The sequence below is a fragment of the Pipra filicauda genome, unplaced genomic scaffold, assembly GCF_003945595.2.
Source record: "Pipra filicauda isolate LSUMZ 115617 unplaced genomic scaffold, ASM394559v2 scaffold863_size64124_pilon, whole genome shotgun sequence".
Lineage (NCBI taxonomy): Eukaryota > Metazoa > Chordata > Aves > Passeriformes > Pipridae > Pipra > Pipra filicauda.
Window position 1 is genome coordinate 33,589 of NW_024105046.1, and position 24,086 is coordinate 57,674.

The window sequence follows — 24,086 nt, forward strand, 5'->3', positions numbered from 1 at the left end:
GGGCGACCCCCGGGACCCTCTCCCACCACCCTCCTGCTCGGAGGGCTGGGCCTGGACTGGGGCAGCCGCATTGTCCTGGAGGAGGCCACTGCCCAGGGGCTCCCTGGGACCACCGGGAGCCACCCGATGACACGGTTCCCACCGGACAGACCCCAGAGAGCGGGATGGGGGCGGCCCACGGGCGACCCCCGGAACCCTCACCCGGTGCGGAGGCCGCGGGCTGGGTTTGCACCGGGGGAGCCGCTGCCCGGGGAGCCCCAGCACCGCCAGGACCCCCACCTGGGACGGGGCCCCCCCCCGGGCAGACCCCCCAGAGCACGAGGGAGATGGCACGGGGGCGACCCCCCAGACCCTCGCCCGCCGTCCCGGCCCCTCCGCCCGCCCAGGGCCCCGGGCCGCCCGCCCGCCCGCTGCCCCCGTTTCCCCCGGCGGTGGGCGGTCCATCCCCGCGGCCCGGCCCCGCCGCTCCCCCCGCCCCGCAGCCGCCGAGCCGGAGCCGCCGCGGCCGGACCCGATGCCGGGAGCTGGGCGCTGAGGGCGGCCCCGACATGGGGGTTCTCAGCATCACGGACCAGGTGCGGCCGCCGCGCCCTCCCTCCCCTCCCGCCTGCCCTCCTCCCTCCCGCCGCGCTCGGGCCGCGCCGCCACCGCAGCCCGGGGATGCGCGGCCTAGTCCGGCTCCGCCACCGGGCCCGGCCCGGCCGCCGCCCCAAGGCCGCGGGCCCCGCTGCGCCGGTTCCCCCGGGCCGCCCCCGGCCCCGGCACGGCCGGGGGTCACCGCCCGTCCCGCTCCGCCCGCCGGGCCCGGCGCGGCCGGGACCCCCGGGGACGGGACCCGCGGGAAGGACCCCCCGGCCCGCGGAGCCGCGAGGGACCCCCCGGCTCGGGAATGGGGGAAACGCGGGCGTGGGACCCCCCGGGACCCCCGGGAGGGACCCGCGGCCTCGCTGCGCCTCCCGCCGCCGCCCCGCCGGGTTTGGGGGATGCTCCCGGGGTGCAGGATGTCCCCCGCCGCCTTTGGGGACGCGCTTTGCGTGCGGAGTGGCCCTAGAGAAGTTTTGGGGGGCGCCTCTGGTTGCGGGTTGTCCCCGTCGGGTTCGGGGTCTCCCCTTGGGGCGCTGGGTTGTCGCCGTGGGGTTTTGGGGGCACCTGTGGGGTGCAGCGTGTCCTTGTCGGGTTCTGGGGAAGCTCCTGGCGTGCAGGGAGTCCCCGGCGGGTGTTGGGACACCCTGGGGATGCAGAGTGTCCCCATCATGGTTCTGGGGACGGTCCTGGGGTCCCTGTTGAGTTTTAGGGGCACCCTTAGGGTGCAGCATGCCCCCATCAGGTTTGGGGATGGCCCTGGCTTGTGGGGAGTCCCCAGCAGCTTTTTGGGACACCCTTGGGTGCAGGGTGTCCCCAGCGTGGTTTTGGGGATGCTCCTGATGTGCAGGGTGTGCCCATAAGGCTTGGGGGACGCCTCTGAGGTGCAGAGTGTAACTATCATGTTTTGGGGGCACCCCTGGCATGCAGGGTATCCCTGTCGGGTTTTGGGGACACCTCTGGTGTGCAGAGTGTCCCTATCGTGTTTTAGGAATGCTTCTGTGGTGGAGAGTGATTTTGGGGACACCCCTGAGGTGCAGGGTTGGCTTATTGTGTTTTAGGGATGATTCTGGGGTGCAGGGCATCCCCATCAGGTTTTGGGGGCACATCTGGGGTGCAGGGTCACCCTCCCTGGCCGGTGGCTGCTCCCTGGGCCACTCTGTCGTGTCCCATTACTGGAGCCGTGACCCCGGAGTGACCTGGGCTCGGACCCCCCTCTTCCCACTGTTTGGAAGCCTGGGGGGTGGGCTGGGGATGAGGGGGTGAAGGAGGAGGGGGCTGACCCAAGGCCACCGTTTCTGATTTAAACAGAACTTTATTTTTCGGGATAACCCAAACATTCCTCTCTCCCGTGGTGGGTGGGTGTGTCAGACCCAGCGCCGCCGCCGGAGACGCTGGTTTTCCAGTCTTGCCTTCTTTTTTTTTTTTTTTTTTTTTTTTTCTTTTTGGTAAAAAAACCCCCTTTTTTTACTGTCTAACAAGTGATGCCGAGGCTGCTGCATTCCAGGGGGATGACGCAGGCGCTGCCCTGGCCCAGGATGTGTTCCCGGGGTTTAAGTGCCCTTATTTTGGGATGAGGCAGGGATGGGAAGGGGTCACTTCCAAATGGAGCTCGGTGTGTGCCGGAGAGGCTGAGAAGAGTGGGGCTCAATGGTTTCCACATTAAATCCAGCCTTTGGGGGGCTGCAGGGGGTCACAGCACCCAGGACCCTCCATCCCAAAAGCTGCAGCAGCTCCGAGGCTGAAGTGGGGACGTGCTGGGTGCTGAGCAGCCCAAGAGCAGCCTCTGCTCCCATTTTTCTTCAGGAAAATGGCATTTTTAGGCCTGGAAAGAGGAAATGGGGTTCAGGGATCGCGGGTGGTGCCCGGAGGTTGGGCAGCACCTTCCCACTGCCCCGTCCCAGCAGCAAAGGGGCTCCAGCAGCTCCGACCTGGGCTGGGGCTCCATTACCAGAGGGATTTCTGGCTGTGCCCAAATTTTGGGTGGTAGGAGCTGGACCTGTTCCCGTGATTGGGAACAGGTGCTGGGTGCTGGGTGTGGAGATCTCAGCTGTGCATCGTCAGTGCTGCTCCTTGGACTCCTTGGGGAGCAGGGAGGCTTTTCCAATGATTCCTTGCTCTGTTTCTCAATGAACAACCAAGAAAAGTGTCTTTGCTGGCTGGAAAACTGGTCCCTGGTGCTGGCTGGGCCACAGGGATGAGGAAGCTGCCGGGTGCTGCCGGCGGGCCAGGCATGGGACTCGCTCCTGGAGCTGGGTCAGGCTGGTGTGGAGCCTCTGGCACGTGGAAACACTGCAAGTTCTCCTCCCTCACATCTTCTGTGTGGTGCCACCATCAAGACTCGTTTCCCTTCTCCTTTGCAGCCTCCTCTGGTCCAAGCCATCTTCAACCGGGATGTGGAGGAGGTTCGGTCGCTGCTGAATCAGAAGGAGAACATCAATGTACTGGTGAGAGCTCGGGCTCCATCCCTCACCCAGCACTCCCAAAATCCTTCCCATCCTTCACCCAACTCTCCCCAAATCCTTCCTGTCCCTCACCTCGCACTCCTTGGTCCTTCCCATCCCGAGATCAGATCCTGGGAAGGGTTTCCATTGCCAGGTGTTGGGAAAGGGTTCCCCTCTCAGGTGTTGGCTGCCCCATCCCTGGAAGTGTCCAAGGCCGGGTTGGACAGGGCCTGGAGCAACCTGGTCTAGTGGAAGGTGTCCCTGCCCATGGCAGGGGGTGGAACAGGAGCTTTAAGGTCCCTTCCAACCCACACCATTCCATGATTCTGTGGAGTGAGTGGCTGGAGCTCTCACAGCCTGTCCCAGGTCTCCTCTGCTCTGACCACCAGCTACAGCCCAGCACCCACAGAGCCCCAGAGGGCTGTGACCCCCAGCATGCAGGAGGGTGCTGGGTTTGAGCAGTTTTCCCCCCATTCTGCCTCCTGAGAGGCTGCACGTACAGAATCCCAGAGTCCTTGGGGTGGGAAAAGACCTCTGAGATCATCGACTCCACCCTGTGCCCAATCCCCACCTTGTCCCCCAGCCCAGAGCTCTGGGTGCCACCTCCAGGCCTTCCTTGGACACCTCCAGGGGTGGGGACTCCAAACCTCCCTGGGCAGCCCCTGCCAATACCTGAGCACCCTTTCCATGGAGAAATTCCTCCTGATATCCAGCCTGACCCTCCCCTGGCACAGCTGGAGGCCGTTCCCTCTTGTCCTGTCCCTTGTTCCCTGGGAGCAGAGCCCGACCAGGCTGAGCCCCCCCAGCTCCCCCCTCCTGTCAGGGGGTTGCAGAGCCAGAAGGTCCCCCCTGAGCCTCCTTTTCTCCAGGCTGAGCCCCCCCAGCTCCCTCAATTGTCCAGCCCCTTGTCCTGGTGCTCCAGCCCCTTCCCCAGCTCCATTCCCAGCTCTGGACACGCTCCAGCCTCTCACAGCAGTGTTGGTGTATGGGAGGCATCGGGGCAGATGGGGGGGGAGGAGGAGGAGGAGGAGGAGGAGGATCTCCCAGCCCTCTCCCTGCCCTCCAAGCTCACGGATGGTTTTTGTTTCTTCCCCCCAAGGACCAAGAACGCCGAACACCGCTCCATGCTGCTGCCTACATAGGAGATGTTGCAATCCTCGAGCTCCTAATCCTGTCAGGTGAGGGCTGGGGCTCGGAGCAGGCTGGGAGCTGGCACAGGCACTGCCTCGGAGACACCCCTGATCCCCCCTGGCCTCGGGGGTGCAGCAAGACAGGGTTTGGTCACCCTCCAGCCGTGTGCTCACGCTTAATCCAGCGAGGTTGCAGCCAGGGGAAGATTAGGGAATGTTGCCATAATCCTGAGAGGTTTGTTCAGGCGGAGAAGTGTCTTTGAACTGAAATAGCCGAGGTGGAAATGGAGCCAGGAGGGGGGGGTGTGGCATTGAAGGAGGTGCTGGAGGAGGAGGATGCACAGCTTGGACAGCAGGGTGCTCAGAGCAGCAGTTCCCCTTGCTCCCAGAGCCAAAATCCAGGGGATTTTGCTCAGTTTTGGGTTGTGTCACTTGCCAAGAAGGTGCCCTTCGCTTCTCTTTCAACACAGTCAGTGCTTGGGCCCTGTGTGCTGAGTGTTGAGTCTCCTTCTCTGCTCCTCAGCGTGTGGAGCCTCGGGACACTGTGGAGTGAGGGAACCCCGAGGCTGCCGTGATCCTGTGTGACCCCAACAGGGAGAGACTTGGGCACATTCTTTGCCCAGGGCTCGTTAACCAGGATCTGGGACGTTCAGCTCCAGCTGCGGAGCTCGGGGTGCCCTTGCCTGCCCTGTGTGGACTTTTGCCTGCCTGTGTGTGGAGTTCTGGGCAGCAAAGAGAGGCAGAAGAGGGGCCTCGGGGGTGGTGGGCCCTCCCTGACCCTGTTTTGTTGTCCCCCAGGTGCTAATGTGAACGCAAAGGACACGGTTTGGCTCACCCCGTTACACCGCGCTGCGGCCTCTCGGCACGAGGTGGGTGCCCTGGGAAGGGGCCTCTGGCTCTGTCTGCTCCCCGTGGGAGGAGGGGGCTGTGCTTCTCCTCCTCCTTCCCACCCTGCCTGGTTTGGGCTGAGATGGGGGCTCTCATTAGAGCAGGAAGGGGCTGAATGCAAAGTTCAGAGGCTGCAAATGGGAGCTGGAACAAAAACCCCCTTGGTTCCCTTCCCTCCATCCTGCAGGAGTCAACCTGTGGGTTTTCCCCACATTCTCCTCCCTACCTTCACCCCTTCCCCAGGGCTTTGTTTGTTCCAGCCTTACATTCCTTTGAGGGATGTTGGGGCTCTCACCCTGTCTCTCAGGAGCTGATTCCAACAGATCCTGTTGGAAAGTTTTCCCGGTGTTTATCTTTTGTGGGTTTAACTTCATCCCACTTAACTTTGCCCTGGTTTGAGTTGCTGGAGAGTGAGGAACTGTTGGTTGGAGCCAGGAGATCCAAAGCCCTGAGTGAGGTGCGGGGCGAGTTACCAGCCATGGAATTCTGACCAGCAGGAGACCCGGGATGGAACATGAGGGGAAACCCCTCCAGAAGGTGTTTGCTGGGAATGTGTGTGGACAGTCCCTGTGGGTCCCTAAAACATGGAGCTCGTGCTGCTTGTCTGGGAGTTGGGGAATCTGGGCACTCTCGTTGCTTCTCCGCCTGGGAAGTGCTGGAGCGTCTCCTCCCTCGTTCTGTTCCTCCCCAGGTGCTTGGCACAGGGCTCTGCCAGCGCTGGCATGCCCAGCTCCTGAGAGGAGCCTTCCCAAAACGCTTTCCCTGCCTGGAGCCCGCTCTCCAGGGTTGCTGGGTTGGTGTTTCTTGGCTCCATGTGCCACTCCAGGCCTGGGAGCAAAGAGCAGGGCAGTAATCCGTGGGTTGGGATCGCTGCAGGTGGTGCCGTGGGGAGGTGAAACCGAAAATGAGGGGCTGCAGCCAAGAGCCTGCACAGCAACAGGGGGAAATGGGTGTCACATGTAGGTCAGTGGGTCATGCTTGTCATCCCCACCCCTGGTGAGTCACAGGTGAACACCCACCCCCCTCAATCACATGGTTTTCTCCAGCCCCTTCCCCAGCTCCGTCCCCAGCTCTGGACACGCTCCAGCCCCTCAGTGTCTCTCTTGCCCAGAACTGGGCACAGCCCTGGAGGGGCCTCAGCAGTGCCAGCACAGGGGGACAGTCCCTGCCCTGGGCCCGTGCCCACACCGTGGCTGGCACAGCCCAGGGACCACTGGCCTCCTTGACGACCTGGGCACAGCTGGGCTCACGTCTGGCCGCTGTCACCGGCACCCCCAGGGCCTTTCCCACCGGCAAGATCCCTTCTCTCTGCTTGTTCCTGGAGCCTCTGTCATGCTGCCTCTACCTCTGTGTGATAACGAGCTGAAACAGCCACATGTGTCTCGGGGACGTCCCTGGGGACATGGGAGCAAACAGATCCTTTCCTTTGGGGCGTGGGGAGAAGCCACCGCACCGGAGCGCGTGGAGCGGTCACGGCTCAGCCGGCCCTGGCTCTGGGGCTGGTGTGGCTCTGGAAGGACGAGGAGGACCTGGGGGCCTCCAGGGCTCTGTTAGGCCGGGTTAGAGCCCCCCTCTCTCCTCTGCTCCCGCAGAAGGCACTTCACCTCCTCCTGAAGCACTCTGCGGACGTCAATGCCCGCGACAAGCACTGGCAGACGCCGCTGCACGTGGCCGCGGCCAACCGGGCCACCAAGTGCGTGGAGGCCCTGGTGCCCCTGCTCAGCACCGTCAACGTGGCCGACCGCACGGGCCGCACGGCGCTGCACCACGCCGTGCACAGCGGCCACCTCGAGGTAGGCGGGGGGCCCGGCCCGCGCCCCCTCCCCGCGCCGGGGCAGGGAGGGCCTGGCCCCTCTCACCGCTCCTCCCCGTGCAGATGGTGAACCTGCTGCTGAACAAAGGGGCCAGCCCGAGCACTTGTGACAAGAAGGACCGGCAGCCCATCCACTGGGCAGCTTTCCTGGGTAGGTGTCGTGGTTTCACCCCGAGGCAGCCCCCAAACCCCTCAGAGCCGCTCGCCCGCTCCCCCACCGGCAGGATCGGGGGAGAATTGGAGAGGTGAAAGCTGGTGGGTTGAGATGAAGGCAGTTTAACAGGGAAAGCAAAAGCAGCACACACAAGGGAAGAAAAGCAAAGAATTAATTCCCTGCTACCCATGGGCAGCAGGTGTTCAGTCACCTCCAGGAGAGCAGGGCCCCGTTGCATGTAACAGTGACTTGGGAAGGCAAACCCCAGCACTCCAAGTGTCCCCCCTACTTCCTCCTTCTCTCCCCACTTTCTATGCTGAGCATGATGTCATATGGTCTGGAATATCCCTTGGCTCAGCTGGGGTCACCTGTCCTGGCCCCCAGCCCCTCCCAGCGTGGCCATACAAGGGGCAGGAAAGGCCTTGGCTCTGTGTGAGTTCAGCAATAACAAAATCATCTCTATGTTATCAACCCTGTGTGTTCAGCACAAATCCAAAAGCACAGGCCCATTGCAGACACTGGGAAGAAAATTACCTCTGCCCCAGCCCAAACCAGCACAGTGGGTTTTCCCCACAGGCTTCACTCCAGTTTCCTCTCCCACACTGCTCCCTGTGGATTCACCTTTCGGGATGGTGGGGCTCCCCAGAGAACCTGTGTTTTCCGGGGTCCCTGGCTCTTACCACTGTCTCCTGGACAGGGCATTTGGAAGTTCTGAAGCTGCTGGTGGCCCGGGGAGCTGACGTGATGTGTAAGGACAAGAAGGGCTACACCCTCCTGCACACGGCGGCGGCCAGCGGCCAGATCGAGGTCGTGCGTCACCTCCTGAGGCTGGGGGTCGAGGTAAGACCCCCACAGCTGCTCAGGGTGCTGCTCAGGTGCAGGCCAGGCTGGAGACAGGAGCAGGAGGGGGTGCTGGGTGGTGGCAGGAGCTCGAGGTGGTTCTCAGCTGCCTTTTTTCCTTCCTGAATGCCCAAATCCTCTGGACTTGGTTGCTCCCGCAGATCGATGAACCAAACTCCTTCGGTAACACTGCACTTCACATCGCCTGTTACATGGGCCAGGACGCCGTGGCCAACGAGCTGGTCAACGTCGGTGCCAACGTCAATCAGCCCAACGAGAAGGGCTTCACCCCCCTGCACTTCGCTGCCGTCTCCACCAACGGGGCCCTGTGCCTGGAGATCCTCGTCAACAACGGGGCCGACGTCAACTTTCAGGTCTGGAATCTTTGGGAGCAGGAGCAGGAGCTCACTGCCCGAGGCGGGAGCTCGGGGGGCTGGTGGGGTGGCACCGGTGTGATGCTGGTTCTGCTCTCGCAGAGCAAGGAAGGGAAGAGCCCGTTGCACATGGCTGCGATCCACGGACGGTTCACGCGGTCGCAGATCCTCATCCAGAACGGTGAGTGGTTGCTCCTCCAGCCCTGGGTTATCCCAGACTTTTCTTGTGCCTCCTGGCGAGTCTGCTCGGGGGGTTTAAGACCTCTGCAGTCATCACTTAAACTCCTTCTGTGCCCTGGGATAATATCTACTTCCTAACATTCAATCTAAACCTCCCCTGGCACAGCTTGAGGCTGTTCCCTCGTCCTCTCTCTTGTTACCTGGCTCCCCCCTCCTGTCAGGGAGTTGTAGAGAGTGAGAAGGTCCCCCCTGAGCCTCCTTTTCTCCAGAGGCTGGTGCTGGTGGCCCTGTGCTTCTTGGGGGTAGCAGGGACTGTTGTGCCCAAAGGCAGCAAAGTGCAGACCAGGGGACTGAAATTCCAGCCAGGTCAGAGCTGCTCCAGCCAAACAACATTCCCACTGCCACAGCCTGAAAGACAATATTCCTGTGAGAGGGCTCGGGCTTGGCAGACACCCCAGGGCTCAGCAGAGCCCTCCGGGGTGGAAACCATCCCCTCAGGGGAAGGGGGGATCTGATGCCCAGGGCTTGCAGGGTACGGGTGGGCTCTGGGCTCGAGAGCAGTTTGCAGTTCTCCTGCAGGATGCTGGCTGGACTCGAGGTGTCAGCCGTGTCCCTGGGATGGGAGGGTCAGAACAGCCCGGGCTGCTCGAGGCTGGAACGCTGGCAAAGCCCTTGGCTTTTCCCTTCCAGGCAGTGAGATCGACTGTGCTGACAAATACGGCAATACCCCCCTCCACGTTGCTGCTAGATACGGCCACGAGCTGCTAATTAGTACTTTGATGACGAATGGTGCTGACACTGCAAGGTAAGGCAGGTCCCTTCCTTCCTCCCCCTGCTCCAGGCTGGAGGATGCAGCTATAGAATCACAGAATCATGGAATCATTAAGGTTGGAAAAGACCTTTCTAAGGTCATCGAGTCCAGCTGTCAACCCAGGACCATGTTCACCCCTAAACCATGTCCCCAGGTGCCACATCCATATCCCTTTGGAATGCTGCTGGGGACGGTGACTCCCCCACTTCCCTGGGCAGCCTGTGCCAGTGCCTTCACCTTTTCAGTGAAGAAATTTTCCCTGTTATCCAACCTAAACCACCCCTGGCACAACCTGAGGCCGTTCCCTCTCGTCCTGTCCCTTGTTCTCTGGGAGCAGAGCCCGACCCCCCCCAGGCTCCCCACTCCTGTCAGGGAGTTGTGGAGAGCAAGAAGGTCCTCCCTGAGCCTCCTTTTCTCCAGGCTGAGCCCCCCCAGCTCCCTCAGTTTTCCAGCCCCTTCTCCTTCTCCAGCCCCTTCCCCAGGTCCATTCCCTTCTCTGGACACACAGAATCCGTGCCCCACCCTGACTCCCTTCTCCTCTCCTTGCAGGCGTGGGATCCACGACATGTTCCCTCTGCACTTAGCTGTTCTCTTCGGATTTTCAGACTGTTGTCGTAAGCTACTTTCCTCAGGTGAGTGGCCCCAAACCCTCCTGTGCCGGGGCACTGGGGTGACCCCCGAGCTCCCCGCTGACCCCCTGCCCCTCCTGCCCCCCAGGTCAGTTGTACAGCATCGTGTCCTCGCTGAGCAACGAGCACGTGCTGTCTGCAGGCTTCGACATCAACACGCCTGACAACCTCGGGAGGACTTGTCTCCACGCTGCTGCTTCCGGAGGGTGAGCGCTGTGGGGACTGGGGCACGAGGGGGAGCTGGACCCCTGGGTGCTGCTCCCAGCTCCGAGGGAGGGCAGAGACCTGTTCAGAGCAGGAATGGAAATGGAAACCTCTCACAGAGCTGTCCTTCGGCATCGCAGCGCTGTCACCCTGCCCGGGTGATGGGGACGGTGACACAGAGACAGGAATCCTGGAGCTTTTTGGTAGCATAAATGCAGCCTGTCAGCTGCACTGATGTCTCTCTGTAATTACCTGGTCGGCTGGGAGCTCCATGGCGGGCAGGGAGCACAGAGGGTTATTTACTGGAGCAGGAAGAGCTCTGTGTGTGCAGCATCAGCCACGGCTGCGGCTCCTGCGCTGCCCAGAGGTGACAAACCCGGGCTGGCTTGTCTGCACTGGGAGGAGTTTGCATTCCTGCTGTTTTCCTTTCTGATCTGTGCCTAAATCCTCTCCCCCCCTCCTGCAGGAATGTTGAATGTCTTAATTTGCTGTTGAGCAGCGGTGCTGACTTGAGGAGGAGAGATAAATTCGGGAGGTGAGTGTCCTGTGGGTCCTGAAACAGCTGGAGCACAGCGAGCCTGGGTTTGGGATGGGACATTCACAGAATCCCAGAATCCTTGAGGTTGGGAAAGCCCTCCAAGACCCTCGAGTCCAACCTGCGCCTGACTCCCACCTTGTCCCCCAGCCCAGAGCACTGAGTGCCACGTCCAGATGTTCCTTGAACACCTCCAGGGGCGGGGACTCCACCACCTCCCTGGGCAGCCCCTTCCAATGTTTAACAGCCTCTTCCATGGAGAGATTCCTTCTGATGTCCTCAGACCTTTGCTGTGTCTGGATCACCCCTCTAACCCCAGGGGCCCAGCTCTGGTTCCTCAAAAGGAGCTGCAGCTCCAAACCCTTGAGCCAGAGCCGGACAGAGCTCAGCACTGGAGCGGGTGGGGGTGACTCCTCGGGTCCTGCCCTGCTGCTGGGTGAGTCTCCCCAGCTGTGCTGATCCCCCTTGTCCCTCCCCCCTCTCCCAGGACTCCACTGCACTACGCAGCTGCCAATGGCAGCTACCAGTGTACGGTGACACTGGTGACGGCGGGAGGCAGCATCAACGAGGCCGACTGCAAAGGCTGCACCCCCTTACACTACGCTGCTGCCTCGGACACCTACAGGAGGTGACTGTTTGGGGGCTGGGGGGGCACTGGGGGCAGTGGGGCCGGGTGGTGACACTCTGCTGTCCCCTGGCCGCCTCCTGCCGCTGGCACTTGGTGAAAAAGGGGAGCACGGGGGGGTAACCAACAAACTGATGGGGGTCTGTGGCCTTGCAGAGCAGAGACTCATTCAGGAAACAGCCATGACACTGATGAGGAGCCACTGAAGGAGTCCAGGCTGAAGGAGGCGTTCTTGTGAGTCCAGAATTGTGTAACTTCTAAATTATTTCTAAACTTTTAACAGCCACACCTTCTTGCAGCAAGTAGTTCTGCAGCTAATGATGTACTGCATGAAGAAGCACTACCTCTTCTCCCCTGGAATTTGCTCCCCTAGTTCCTGTGTTTGAAGAGAAGGCATAAGAACTGTGTTGGGTCAGAGCAAAGCTCAGTCTAGGCCCATGTTCTGTTTTCCACAACAGCCAGAGGTGGATGCTCAGAAGAGAGTATAAGAAGATGAATACATGGGATATATTACCTGACTGTCTTCCATCTCTTACCATGTCTTATTTTGCTCTGGGACACGGTGATTTGGTGTTTGCCCATTCCCATTTTGCTGGGAATCCCTCGCTCTGGAGCAGCAATGCAAACCTGGTCCTTGCTTCCAGTGGGCTTTGCGTTTGCTCCGTGTCCGGGTGGGATTCGTGCAGCACCTGCTCGGGGTGTTCCCCACAGAGCTCTGCCTCTCCAGTCACTCCTCACCCTTCCTCTCCCCTCTCCTGCTCGTTGCAGTTGTTTGGAGTTCCTGCTGGATAACGGTGCCGACCCCTCCCTGCGGGACAAGCAGGGCTACACCGCCGTCCACTACGCGGCCGCCTACGGCAACAGGCAGAACCTCGAGCTGGTGAGTGCCTGGGGGCCCCTCTGTGCTCCAGGAACGGGGGCAAACCTGTCACAGAACCCGTCACACCCGTGGTGCCCGGGTGTGGCTCAAGGAACGCGTGTTGTGGGCACCGCAGGGTTTGTCCAAGGGGTGGGGTTGGCCGTGGGGACCTGGGGAGCTGTTGGAATGCCATGGAGGGAGGACCTGGGCTGGAGGGAGCTGCCCGAGAGGAAGGAGCTGTGTTACCTGGCAGAGGCAGGTGTGTGGATTTCTTGGAGCTGCGTGGGCAGAGGAAATCAGGAAATCTTGGACTAGCAGGGACTTGCTGCTGCCTCTGCAGCACTCGGAGCCACGTTAGGGAATGGCCCATCCTGAAATTCAAGCAGATGAGCAGGATTTCTGACCCCTCTGCAGCTGCTGGTGGACAGGGTGCGTGTCAAAGCCTCCAGGAGCCCAGGGCAGTTATGGATCACTTATGAGTTTGTCTTGTTGCTCTTGCAGCTCCTGGAAATGTCTTTTAACTGCCTGGAGGATGTGGAAAGCACCATTCCAGTCAGCCCTTTGCACTTAGCTGTGAGTACGGCTGGGGGGGCTCCTGCTGTGTCCTGGAGAGGTGCCCAGGGTGGCCTGGGCTCCTGCTGTGTCCTGGAGAGGTGCCCAGGGTGGCCTGGGCTCCTGCTGTGTCCTGGAGAGGTGCCCAGGATGGCCGGAGGAGGGAAGGTGTTGGTGGGGGGGAGCAGCTTCTCCACAGGCCATTGGTCAAAGGCCTTTAGATTGTCTGTTAAACTCTGATCTTTCCAGGACTTTCTGGGTGCTTCTGTTTGGAGTGTGGGCAGGGGTGCGAGTGGGCAAGGGTTTTGAGTAGAACCCAAATGCAAAGGAGGCCCAGTGGCTGGGCAGGAGCAGCCCTGCCCTGAGAGGCTCAGGGGCAGGAATTATCCCTGGGGGACACTTCTGGGGAGACAGCTCTGGGTGCCTGGGGGGGCACTCCCGGGCACAGCCTCTGCAGACACTGCTCCAACACGGTCTGCCTTGTCCCAGGCCTATAATGGTCACTGTGAAGCCCTAAAGACACTTGCTGAGACCCTGGTGAACCTGGACGTGCGGGACCACAAGGGCCGGACAGCGCTGTACCTCGCCACGGAGCGGGGATCCACCGAGTGCGTGGAGGTGCTCACCAGCCACGGCGCCTCCGCGCTGGTCAAGGAGAGGAAGAGGAAGTGGACCCCCCTCCACGCTGCAGGTGAGGGAGGGCACACGGGGCAGGGACTGTGACCGGGGCCCGTTGGTGCCATCGCGGCCGAGGATGCCCCGTCACCCGGCTGCTGTTTGGGGTGAGGGAAGGGGCACCAGCCCCTCCCTTTGGTTTTGGGGGCCCACCCGTGCTTGTGGGTGACTCCTTTCCTCGTCCCTGTCTCCAGCTGCCAACGGGAACACGGATTCCCTGCACCTCCTGATAGACAGCGGGGAGCGGGCGGACATCACCGACGTCATGGACATCCACGGCCAGTGAGTCTGTCTGGGTGTTTCTTTGGGGTCTGTGTGGCACAGGTGGGAGAGGCAAGGGAGAGAGGGAATACTCAGACCTGGCTGATTTCCAAGCCCACCCTCCTCCCTGCTGCCTTTCCCCCCCAGAACCCCGCTGATGCTGGCGATCATGAACGGCCACGTTGACTGTGTCCATCTCCTGCTGGAGAAGGGATCCACGGCTGACGCAGCGGACAAGAGGGGAAGGACTGCCCTGCACCGAGGGGTGAGTGTGTCCCTGGGGGCCCTGGAGCTGCTGCTTGGCCTCCTGTGTGGAGGCTGCTCGGAGGCCAGGCCGGTGGTTTCTTTGTTTGCAAGAGTCCCCGGGGAAAGTGCCCGAATTCCTTCCAGACACACAACACTTGAGAAGGAAACTGTGGAAGAAAGATGTTCATGTGTTGTTAAATGATTCCAGGGGTGGGATGTGACCCTCTGGTCCTCTCTCCTGGCCACAGGCTGTGACAGGCTGTGAGGACTGCCTGGCTGCTCTGCTGGACCACGATGCCTTCGTCCTGTGTCGGGATTTCAAGGGCCGGACCCCGATCCACTTCGCCTCGGCGTGCGGGCACCTGGAAATCCTGCGGACCCTGCTGCAGGCAGCCCTCTCCACTGACCCCCTGGACTCCGTGGTGGACTACAGCGGCTACTCACCGATGCACTGGGCTTCTTACAGTGGTGAGGAGGGGCTGGGGGGGACCAGGGAGAGCCTCCCCCTGCTTTGGGAGCCATCGGCTCAGCGCTGACTTCCTGCTGGAGGGGATGGCACAAAGCTGGGAGGGAGTTTTTCTCTCCCTGCCAAGCCCCTTAAAAAAGGATCAAAATGGGAAAGGAGCCATCCCAGAAGAGCTGAGGCTGGTTCCTCCAGGATGCTGGATTTATAGGATGACTGTGGGGAGGTGGGACTGGAAGGGACTTCCCTGTTCCAGAGGGAAGCCAGGGATGTGGCTGGGACTCCTTCAGGAGATGTGTGGAATTAGAAACCTCCTGAAGTGCAGCAGCTTTGCTGCCAGTGAGGAAATGGACCTGTGCTGGGGACTGGGAGTGTTTGGGCACCTTGTCTGAGCCTGTGGCTCCTTGGGCAGCTCTTTGGCACTGCTGAGGCCCCTCCAGGGCTGTGTCCAGTTCTGGGCCCCTCTCAGCAGGAGAGACATTGAGGGGCTGGAGCACGTCCAGAGCTGGGGAAAGGGCTGGAGAGCAAGGAGAAGGGTCCAGGAAGGACCCACAGGCCGAGTGCTGACACATTTCTGTCCCTCTCTCCTCAGGGCATGAAGATTGTCTTGAATTGTTACTTGAACACAACCCGTTTGCGTACCTAGAAGGAAACCCCTTTACTCCATTGCACTGTGCAGTGTAAGTGACACCTGGGACCTGCCCCAGGGCCTCCCCAGCCCCGTGATGTGGGACTGGGGATTTGTGGTGCAAGTGGAGGAGCTCCAAACCCTGCCCCCCTTGCCAAGGGCTCCGTCCTGGGCAGCAGCAGCTGGGGAGGGGAAAGGAAGGGGGAGAACAGGGTGGGTCTGGGGTGTCCTTGGGACCTGGGGCAGCAGAGGAAGGGGCAGGGCTGTTGTCTGACATGTTTCTGTGTTTCCTTGAATAATACCAAGAAAGGTGAAGGGGTGTTTTACCCCAAACAATTCCAGAGCAGCTGCTGTTTGTGTCAGAGCCCCAGGAATGTGCTGCTCAATCCTGTTCTAACTTCCCTTCTCATCCCCCCTCAGAATTAACAACCAGGATGGCACTGCTGAAATGCTGGTGGAAGCATTAGGTGCCAAGATTGTTAATAGCAGAGATGCCAAAGGAAGGTGAGCTCACACTCCTCCCCGGTGCTGCTGTGCCTCCCTCAGTGACTTCCACATGATCTCCCCTGGCTCCAAGGGGCTCTGCTGTCCCCAAACACCCCGAGGTGGGTGCTGTGCCCTCCTCTTGACCTGCTTGTTGTGTCTTCCCAGGACACCCCTTCACGCTGCTGCCTTTGCAGACAACATCCATGGTTTACAGCTGCTGCTGCGGCACCAGGCCGAGGTGGACACGGCGGACAAGCTGGGCAGGACCCCCCTCATGGTGGCTTCTGAGAACGGGCACACGGCAGCAGTGGGTGCGTGCTGGGTTCCCCAGGGTGGGCTGAGAGGCTCCCTGTGGCTCCTCCACGAGCAGATCCCGTGGGAGCAGGGCTGTCCCTGTCCTCACAGGCGCACTGGGGCGTTGCTGGGCTCTGTGTGGCTTCCTCTCACCAGCACCTCTCCTTCGTTTCAGAGTTCCTGCTGTACCAAGCAAAAGCAAATATAACTGTGCTGGATGTCAACAAGAACACAGCTCTTCACCTGGCCTGCAGCAAGGTAGGGAGATGGCTGGGATTGCTGTCACTGTCACCTTGTCACCTTCGTGAGAAGGGTTGTCCCCCTACTCGTGCCCCACAGAGCAGAGCTGAGGGCCCCGGGCCTGCCCTGACACACCTGGGTCGGTTTTGAGCAGCTCAGGTAGCACAGACCCATCTGTATTTTCCTTGGGGAGCCCCTCTCTGAGTTTCCAGGATCACTTCCATCCCTGGCAGTGTTCCAGGCCAAGTTGGCTGGGGCTCTGAGCAACCTGGGCTAGTGGAAGGTGTCCCTGCCCATGGCAAGGGGTGGAACAAGTTGATCTTTAAGGTCCCTTTCAACCCCACCCATTCCATGATTCCATGGTGGGAGCAGGAGGCTCGTGGGCAGCGGGTCCACACCGAGGAGGAGGAGGAGGGGGCAGCAGCTTGTGCCCTCCAGCCCTGCCCCAGGGACCCGTGTTAGAGGGTTGGGTTTAGGGAACGTTTCCATAGCCCAGGGAATCCTGCACTAAACCCTCCGGTCTCCTTCCCAGGGCCATGAAAAGTGTGCCTTGTTGATCCTGGGGGAAACCCAAGACCTTGGCCTTATCAATGCAAGTAACAGTGCTCTGCAGATGTGAGTATTTGCCCAGCTGGTGCCCGTGGGGCGGCACCGAAGGGGCTTTGCTGGGAGCGGGGGGATACCTTGGGAAAGGCGGTGGGAGCTCGGCTCCCGCTCTGGGAGCAGGTGAGCTCAGAGCAAAGTGCCTGCCCTTGGAGCCGCTCCCAGGGCCCTGTGCTTTGGCACGAGGTGCCCCAGGCAGGTGTCTCTGCCGGCGGGTTCATCCCACTTCTCCCCCTCCCCAGGCCGCTCCACATCGCGGCGCGGAACGGGCTGGCCTCCGTCGTGCAGGCCCTGCTCAGCCGCGGGGCCACCGTGCTGGCTGTGGATGAAGAAGGTGGGTGTCCTGGGGGGCCCCGGGGGGGTCCAGCGTCCCTGGGAGGTGGGGGATGCCCAGGAGCTGCTCAGCCAGGATCAGGATTTCCACACGTCTCAGCAGCTCGTGGCGTGGCAGCCGTGGCCTGGGGAGGACGGGAGCACGCGCCGCTCCCTGTGAAAGCATTTCCAGGTCTCACAGGTGTTCGAAATGTGGGTTTTTTCCCCCCTGTGCACCATCTGGTGCTCCCTGGCTCCTGCCAGGCCCCAGCCCATCTGTGACTCACTTCCACCTTGGCAGAAGCTGCTGGTTGTGGCCAGAAGCTTTTTCTCCCGGCAGAGCAGGAATCCCTCCGAGCTGTGGTGAACATCCCAGGGGCTGCCGGGTGCTCCCGAGCCTGTTTGTTCATCTCCTGCTGGGAGTGGTTCCTGCAATCACAGGGATTGACAGTGCCCAGAGGGGTCTGTTGAAATATTGGATAATTGAGATATTGGTAAAGACAAAGAGATCAAGTTGTGGCTGCCCCATCCCTGGGAGTGTCCGAGGCCAGGCTGGATGGGACGTGGAGCAACCTGGTCTAGTGCAAGGTGTCCCTGCCCATGGCAGGGGGTTTGGAAGTGGATGATGTGCGAGGTCCCTTCCCCCCCAAACCATTCCATGATTCTGTGTCCTGGCCCCCATCAGACAGCCCCGACTGCAGCGTCCCCGGGCCCTTTCCTCACCCCCGCCCTCGTTCCAGGTCATACCCCAGCCTTGGCATGCGCTCCCAACAAGGACGTTGCCGACTGCCTGGCACTTATCCTCTCCACCATGAAGCCTTTCCCACCTAAGGACGCCATCAGCTCTTTCAGCTTCAACCTCCTCAAGAACTGCGGCATCGCGGCCAAGACGGCGGCGTGCGGGGCCCTCCCCAACGGCAGCTCCTGCCCCTACACCAAGGACCGGCACAACGCCATCGGCCTGGACGGCTGTTACTCGGAGTAGCTTAAACTATGGGTGACCTAATATCTTATTATATTTATTTAGAAATTCTATAAATATAGGGCACTTTAAAGGAGAACAAGACTGGGCAGGCCAAGCGTGGCCCGGCGGGCCAAGAGTTCGGCGCTTTCCCCCTCTCGCCGGGTGCCGGTGCGGTGCCAAAGCCGTTCCTGGCAGTGCCCCTCCCGTCCCCTGCCCCTTCCCAATCCTCTCTGTCCCCTCGGTGGCCGGGCAGGAGGCGGAAGAGGCAGGATTTGGGCTGGGACAAGGCAGGTGCCACCACCCACCGCTGGTTCCCCCCAGCCTGCGGGGTGGGGTGGAGCCGTTCCCGGTGTTTCCCGGTGCCCTGTGCCAGCCTCCCGCCCTGCTGGGATGCCCCCGGGGCTGCCATCCGGCTGGGATGGGGAAGCCTGAACTCTTGGTGGGACGGGGGGTGGGAATTTGGGAATGGCGGGCCGGGGTGGGGGTCAGCTCCCGGCCAGGTGCCGCTGTCACCGCTCCTCTCGGAGTCGCTCTTTCCTCCTCTCATCCTTCGAGTCCAGACACTTGAACCAAGATCTACTGTACCTGGGGACACTAAAATATCCTTTTGGCAGCTCATTTCTAGGGAAAAACGGGTGCTGCTGCCCGAGCCCGGCCGCGGATGCGCCACTGGAGCCTCCTCCCCACACCAGGCACTTTAGGGATTCTGTTGGTTGTTGGTTTTGATTTTTTCCTTGGCAAATTGTCAGATCCTAAAACGATTCTGCTTTGAGTTTCCCTTCCCTGGTTTGTGTGGCTGTTTCCATGCGAGAGTCAGTGTTGGCTGGTTGTTTTTTTAAAAAGAGATGAGAATTATTTATAGAGAAACGAACATTTACCTTTAAAAAACAACAAAAACCATAAAAAAAAAAAATCAATGTTTTAGCCTTTACTAAGGAAACAAATGCACTTCTGAGTCCTTATTCACAACCCTGAGTAAGTCTGTGTTGCTTTTTCGGATGCAGCATCCTGGCAGGTTTCGTGGCACGTGTGGATGTGGGTGGGATCGTTGTTTTTTGGTTTGGGTTTTCCTTTTTTCCTTTTTTTTTTTTTTTAATTTTAGAAATCCTGTTTATGCTGCAGGTTTGAAGCATTCGAGAATGTTGCACTGTTGTTTTTTTTCCGTTGATTTTTTTCTTTTGTTGTTGTTTTTCCTTCTGAATTACTGTAACAGTATCAAAAAACAATGTTTTCCTCCATATCACGAGTCTGTTCAAAGCCAAAGACGGGGATGCAGAGACCGGGAACGGGCTGGAATTTCAGGAACCACCGTCCCCCCCGAGCTCCTCTCCCACTGCAGCCGGGCCCACATGGGGAGCAGGAGGCTGGGGCCGCCCTGGGGGTGTCCCAGTGTGACCCCCCCGGGATGGGAGCAGGGATGAGAGCATCCCTGTGTCCCACAGAGCCCGTGACGGGACTGAGCGAGCCCTGAGAGTGTCAGAGGGAAAAGGGCATTTCTGTAACCAAAATGACTTCTTGTTTTTGTCTTTTTTTTTAATGATTTCTAAGTGAAGGTGGCTCCTGCCAGGGAGGAGTGTCAGGTGTAGGTTGTGGAGCGGGACCGTCCCGGGAGAGCTCCCGGGGGACACTCCCGGCCCCCACGGGCAGGATCCCCTCGCACTGTTTCTTTCTTTTTACCAAAGCCAAACCCTTAGAACCAAATATGAAGTTTCAGTCTTGGCCTTTGGGTGATAAGCACATTTTCTTGGCGTGTCCCGGAGGAGTTTGTCCTGAGGGGGGAGCGGGACCGGGGCCCTCCTGGTGCTCCTGCTCCCCGGCCTGCACTTCACTCAGCAAAGCACTCAGCAAATTTGCCCTTGGTGAGATCCTGGAGCCAGGGCCAGGCACTTCTGAGGGGCAGAGCTCTGCCTGCTCCAGGGGGATCTTCCCTTTGGATCCCCTCCTTTTAGGACAGTATCCCCAGCGTGTCCCCCTCCTCACTCCCCTCGAGCTTGAAAGGAAGCGTTGACCTTTCTGCACCGGATACCTCAGTTTGGAACCAGAATGAACTCACGAAACTTGAATCAAAAGATCCTTTTGGAAGATCCTTTTCAGTATTCTACGGAGGAGAACTGGAAACAGAGACTTGTTTACATTGCTGGCGAATCCGCACTCGCCTCTTGCAGCTCTTTCCCTTTCTGGGAGGAATTTAAGCATCACTTTATCTCCTGGCTGCTTCCCTCCCCCTTCCCACGGGGCAGGAAAGTGGGGCCAAAGTCCTGAGCCGTTGCCTTCAAGGGCTAAAGTGCTTTTCCAGGCACATGGAGGGGCCGAGGCGCTCCCGGCCGGGCAGCGATTCCCGGGGGCAGGGGTCGGTGGGAGCGGGGCTGTGATGCTCCCTCTCCGTGGAATCCACCCCTGCCCCGGGAGGGCCGTGGCCGTGCCCCTCGTGCCGTGGCCTCGGAGTGGCCTCGTGGCTGTCGGGAGACGGGATCCGGCACCATTTCACTTGAACGTGGCTTTTCCCACCGTTCCGTAGAGCACACGGAAAATGCTGCTTGTCCTTCGCCCCCCCCAGCCCCCCCCCCCTGTTTTTTGGAGTATTGTTGTGGTTTTCAGTTCCTTTGCTTAGAGGAGAAAGCTGATCCTTCTTTCGGCCTCGTTGCCGTGCTCTGCCGTGTCCCCTCCGCTCAGCGACGCCGAGACAATCAGTGTGATCTCTGTAAGGGCTTCTCCATCCTCTGCCACGCCTTGTGTCCTTCCCTCTTAGCCAGGAGCTTTCTCTCCCCTCCCCTGTGTCTTCTTAAAAATAGTAATAATAATAATGATAATAATAATAATAATGAGAATGGAGGGAAACGAGGTTCCAGCGGCGCATCCGTGGTCTGGGAGCAGAGGGGAGGGAACGGGGTGGGCAGGGGCCGTGTGGCCTTGGGGGTCCCAGTCTTGTTCTCCTTTAACGCTGTATCGTATCGTTGACAGCACAGCTTGACAATTTAAGTAATAATCAAAGTGTTTGGTAATAATGCATTATTTTGCTAAACGAGATTTGTGATGGTTTCCCTGGTGCATTGTAAAGAGGGATGGAGGGAAACTTCCGCTGCCCTGCCCGCTCCCCCCTTCCCAGCCCCTCGTGGGCTCCCAAACCTTCTTCCCTCGGACCTTAATGCCAAAGTTGGACCATTCCTGCTCAGTTCTGCCCCTCCAAGCAGCGAATTTTTCGGCTTTTCCCACCTCAGTCTGATCAATCTCTTGGTTTGGAACACGCAGGCACCGGATCTCCCTCCCCTTCCCTGTCCCAACCTCTGGAAAAAGGAAGTTTCTCTCCGCCCCCTTGGTCCAAAGCACTTGCTTCAAGTAATAAGCACTTTTGTTAAAGCATGAGTCTGGATTCCCTTTAGCATCCCACGGGATAGAGAGCAGCGCGAGGGATACGAGAGTGTCTTTGGCTTTATTTTTTCAGTTGGAATTTAAAAAAAAAAAAAAAAAGTTCGTTTCTAGGGAATGAATGGACAAAGGGAAGTTGTGTTTTGAGAGAGAGAGAGAAAAAAAAACCTAAAAAAACCTAAAAAAACAAACAAAAAAAAAACCAACCCAACAGCACAAGTACATTTCAAGTCCCCGGGTGTTTTTGCACTGCCATTGCCCGAGCGAGGGGCTCCGGCCCCCTGAGCCATAGACCCTCTGACAAACACTGAATGTACCGGGCTCGGCGTCCCCGACGGAGCCACAGTCCCTGAGCAGGAGGAGAGCCTGGGGGGTGTCTTTGTTGTCGCTGTTCCCCAGCTGCAGGCACTTGGAAACTTAGTTCTTTGGGGAAATGTGTCCCCTGTCCCGCTCCTGTCCCCTCTCCCAGCCCTGTCCCGTCCCTCTCCTGTCCCTTCCCCACTCCTCTCCTGCTCTTTTCCCACCCTTCTCCCATCCCTTTCCCCTCCCTCTCCAATCTCTCTCTCTTCCTCCCATTCCCTCTCCCATCCCCTCTCTCCTCCTCTCCTCTCCCCTCCCCTCCCTCTCCCGGACGGAGCGAGGATCCCCCTCCCCAAACTCAGATGAGCAGCCCCCTCGGCCCCATCCCGGGGCTGGAATCCGGCAAATAAAAAAGGAGCACTAAAAACCAAGCGAAAAAAAAAAATCTCCAAACTCGTGGAATCAGTTTTGGTTTTGTTTCTGTTTGGGTGTTGGAGCACCCGGAGCGTGGCGGGGTCTGTGCAGATCCCGGTCCCCGGCGCGGGGGGAGGAACAAGGAAAACCCAAACCAAGGAACGCAGAGTCCCAGGAAACAACCTTTTTTCCTTGATTTTATCCCGACGTTCCGTGGGGCCTGAGGAGCCCCCCTGGCTCCCTGCCAGCACCCCCCGGGGTCGGATCCGTGCAGCCCACGCTCACCTTTGCCTTCAGTGAGAAACCAAAGGAAAAACCAGCCCCTTCCAGAGGATCCCGGCGCAGATTCCTTGGTTCGGGCTTTTGTTTCTTTTTCTTTGCCTTTTTTTTTTTTTTTTTTTTTCCCTCCCTCCTTTTCTTTCTGTTCTTTGTTTTTCTCCAAGGACACAAGGAGCTCTTCAATCCTCTTCTCCTGGCTGGAATTTTCTGGGCTCGGCAGTGAAAGGAGATTAAACCCCTCCCCGCCCCCCCCCAAAAAAAAAGCCGAGACTCAAGCGAAGCATCATCGGGAGCTCCGGGTAACGTCCCCGCGGGGCGGGAGCTCCCCGGGGGAGCAGTGGCTCTGCAGCTGCCCTGAAATCCTTGGAATTGCGGCGCGAGGCTGGAGGGGAAGGAGCCGGAGCCCCCGCGGGGCGGTCGGGGATGGGGGGACGCGTCTCTTAAGGCATCTGTAGCAACTCTGTGTCTTTAATATCCTCCGTGTCAATGCTGCACCTCTGTATTTTATGCACATAAATGTTCCTTTGGTGGCGACAGGACAAACCTCATCACCTGTCAGGTACAGCCGACTCCTCCGTGTCCCGGCCTCCACGGCCCCGGGGCCTCGTCCCTCTTCCCGTGCTGGGGGGGAGAAAGAGGGGGAAGAGAAAAAAAAAAAAAAAAAAAAAAAAGAGGAGAATAGCCTTACTCGACCCAGTCGTATCGATATTGTTCGTCAACTTGAAAATAATAAAGGAAACGCATGGAAACCTCCGGCTGAGCCCGCCCTGGGTGTGCTGTTTGGAGAACCGGGCGTGAGGGGCCTCCTGCTGCTGTTCCCCGACTTCTCAGGCTCCTCTGGAGCTGCTGGTGGGCCTGGGCCTTCCTCCTGTCCCTTCTTTTTCCTTCTCGGAGCCCTTCGGGAGCGGGTTCCTGACGGCTTGGACAAAACTGCCGGTTCTTTGGGGCTCAGCACTTGGATTTCAGGGCTTGCTGGCGTCGGAGCCAGAGGTGCCAGGGGTCCCACCGTGCTGCTCTGCCCACTCACAGCCCTGGGCTGGCTGCCCTGGGAATGAGCTTTCCCAAGCTCTGCCTCGGCTGAGGACATGGATGGAGCCCCTGGTTGGGTGGAAGGGGAGGCCAGAGGCGTGAGGGGTCTGGGACCCCTGAGCGGTCCCACCCCTGCTGCCAGACAGGGTCCCAGCCCCCCAGAGGGATTCCAGCCCTCCCAGTCCTGCTGTGGGAGGGGGTCCCAGCCCTGCTATGGGATGGGTTAAGGGCTCCAGGCATTTGGTCCTGGCAGCATCTTTCTGAATTTTGCACTGTGTGAAGTGTGACCAGTTTGGGGGGGGGGGAAAGCAGGGCACAGGTCGGTCACAGAGGGCTCGGCCCCTTCCCTGCCACCTTTGCCCCATCCCACGGGTGCTCCAGGTCTGACAGTGGAAAACATCCCGGAGAACATCCCGGAGAACATCCCGGAGAACATCCCTGCTGGGCTGTGTTTGGTGCCTCCTGCTCCCGGGAGGCAGTGGTGGCTCCTGCCCCCGCAGTGTCCGGTGCAGGGACATCGGAGTGACCTGGAGGGGCTCAGGGGGTCCCTGTCCCGCTCCTCGGGCACCCCTGCGAGACCCTGCAGAGTGTGAAGCCCACCCTGGCCCCCCGTGGGGCTGGGCTGGGACATCACCCACCTGTGGGGTGATTGTCCCCCTGGCTGCCCCAGGGTGCTCCAGTCCCTGGATTTGGCTGTTCAGACCTTTGCAGGGAGTGGAGCTCAGCATTCCCTGGAAAGGGCCCGAGCTGGTTCCTCTCCCAGCTCCAGAGCCCCAGTGTGAGCCCACCTTCCCAGCTCCCCCGAGCCTCCGGAGCAGTTACTTTTTTCTCAGATGTTCTGTATTTTCAGAAATCCTGCATCACCTTCGGGGAGGAGGAAGGGGAAGGGAGGGGAGGGAAAGGAAC

The 24,086-nt window shown here is 59.8% G+C and overlaps 1 protein-coding gene across 1 annotated transcript; it reads left to right on the plus strand.

The window, feature by feature from the left end:
• The first annotated feature begins 478 nt into the window (after positions 1-478).
• Positions 479-21,360, plus strand: ANKRD52 (ankyrin repeat domain 52). The gene is made up of 28 exons (XM_027745792.2): positions 479-575; positions 2,946-3,029; positions 4,126-4,204; positions 4,955-5,025; positions 6,637-6,837; positions 6,921-7,008; positions 7,709-7,851; positions 8,013-8,225; positions 8,328-8,406; positions 9,096-9,210; positions 9,766-9,848; positions 9,934-10,051; positions 10,516-10,584; positions 11,072-11,212; positions 11,366-11,443; positions 11,978-12,089; positions 12,570-12,641; positions 13,110-13,311; positions 13,490-13,577; positions 13,704-13,821; positions 14,051-14,270; positions 14,858-14,945; positions 15,314-15,397; positions 15,545-15,690; positions 15,849-15,931; positions 16,446-16,528; positions 16,759-16,850; positions 17,569-21,360. Exons 1-28 carry the CDS (start codon positions 549-551, stop codon positions 17,811-17,813), a joined length of 3,222 nt encoding a protein of 1,073 aa, XP_027601593.1. The 5' UTR covers positions 479-548; the 3' UTR covers positions 17,814-21,360.
• The last annotated feature ends 2,726 nt before the right edge of the window (positions 21,361-24,086 follow it).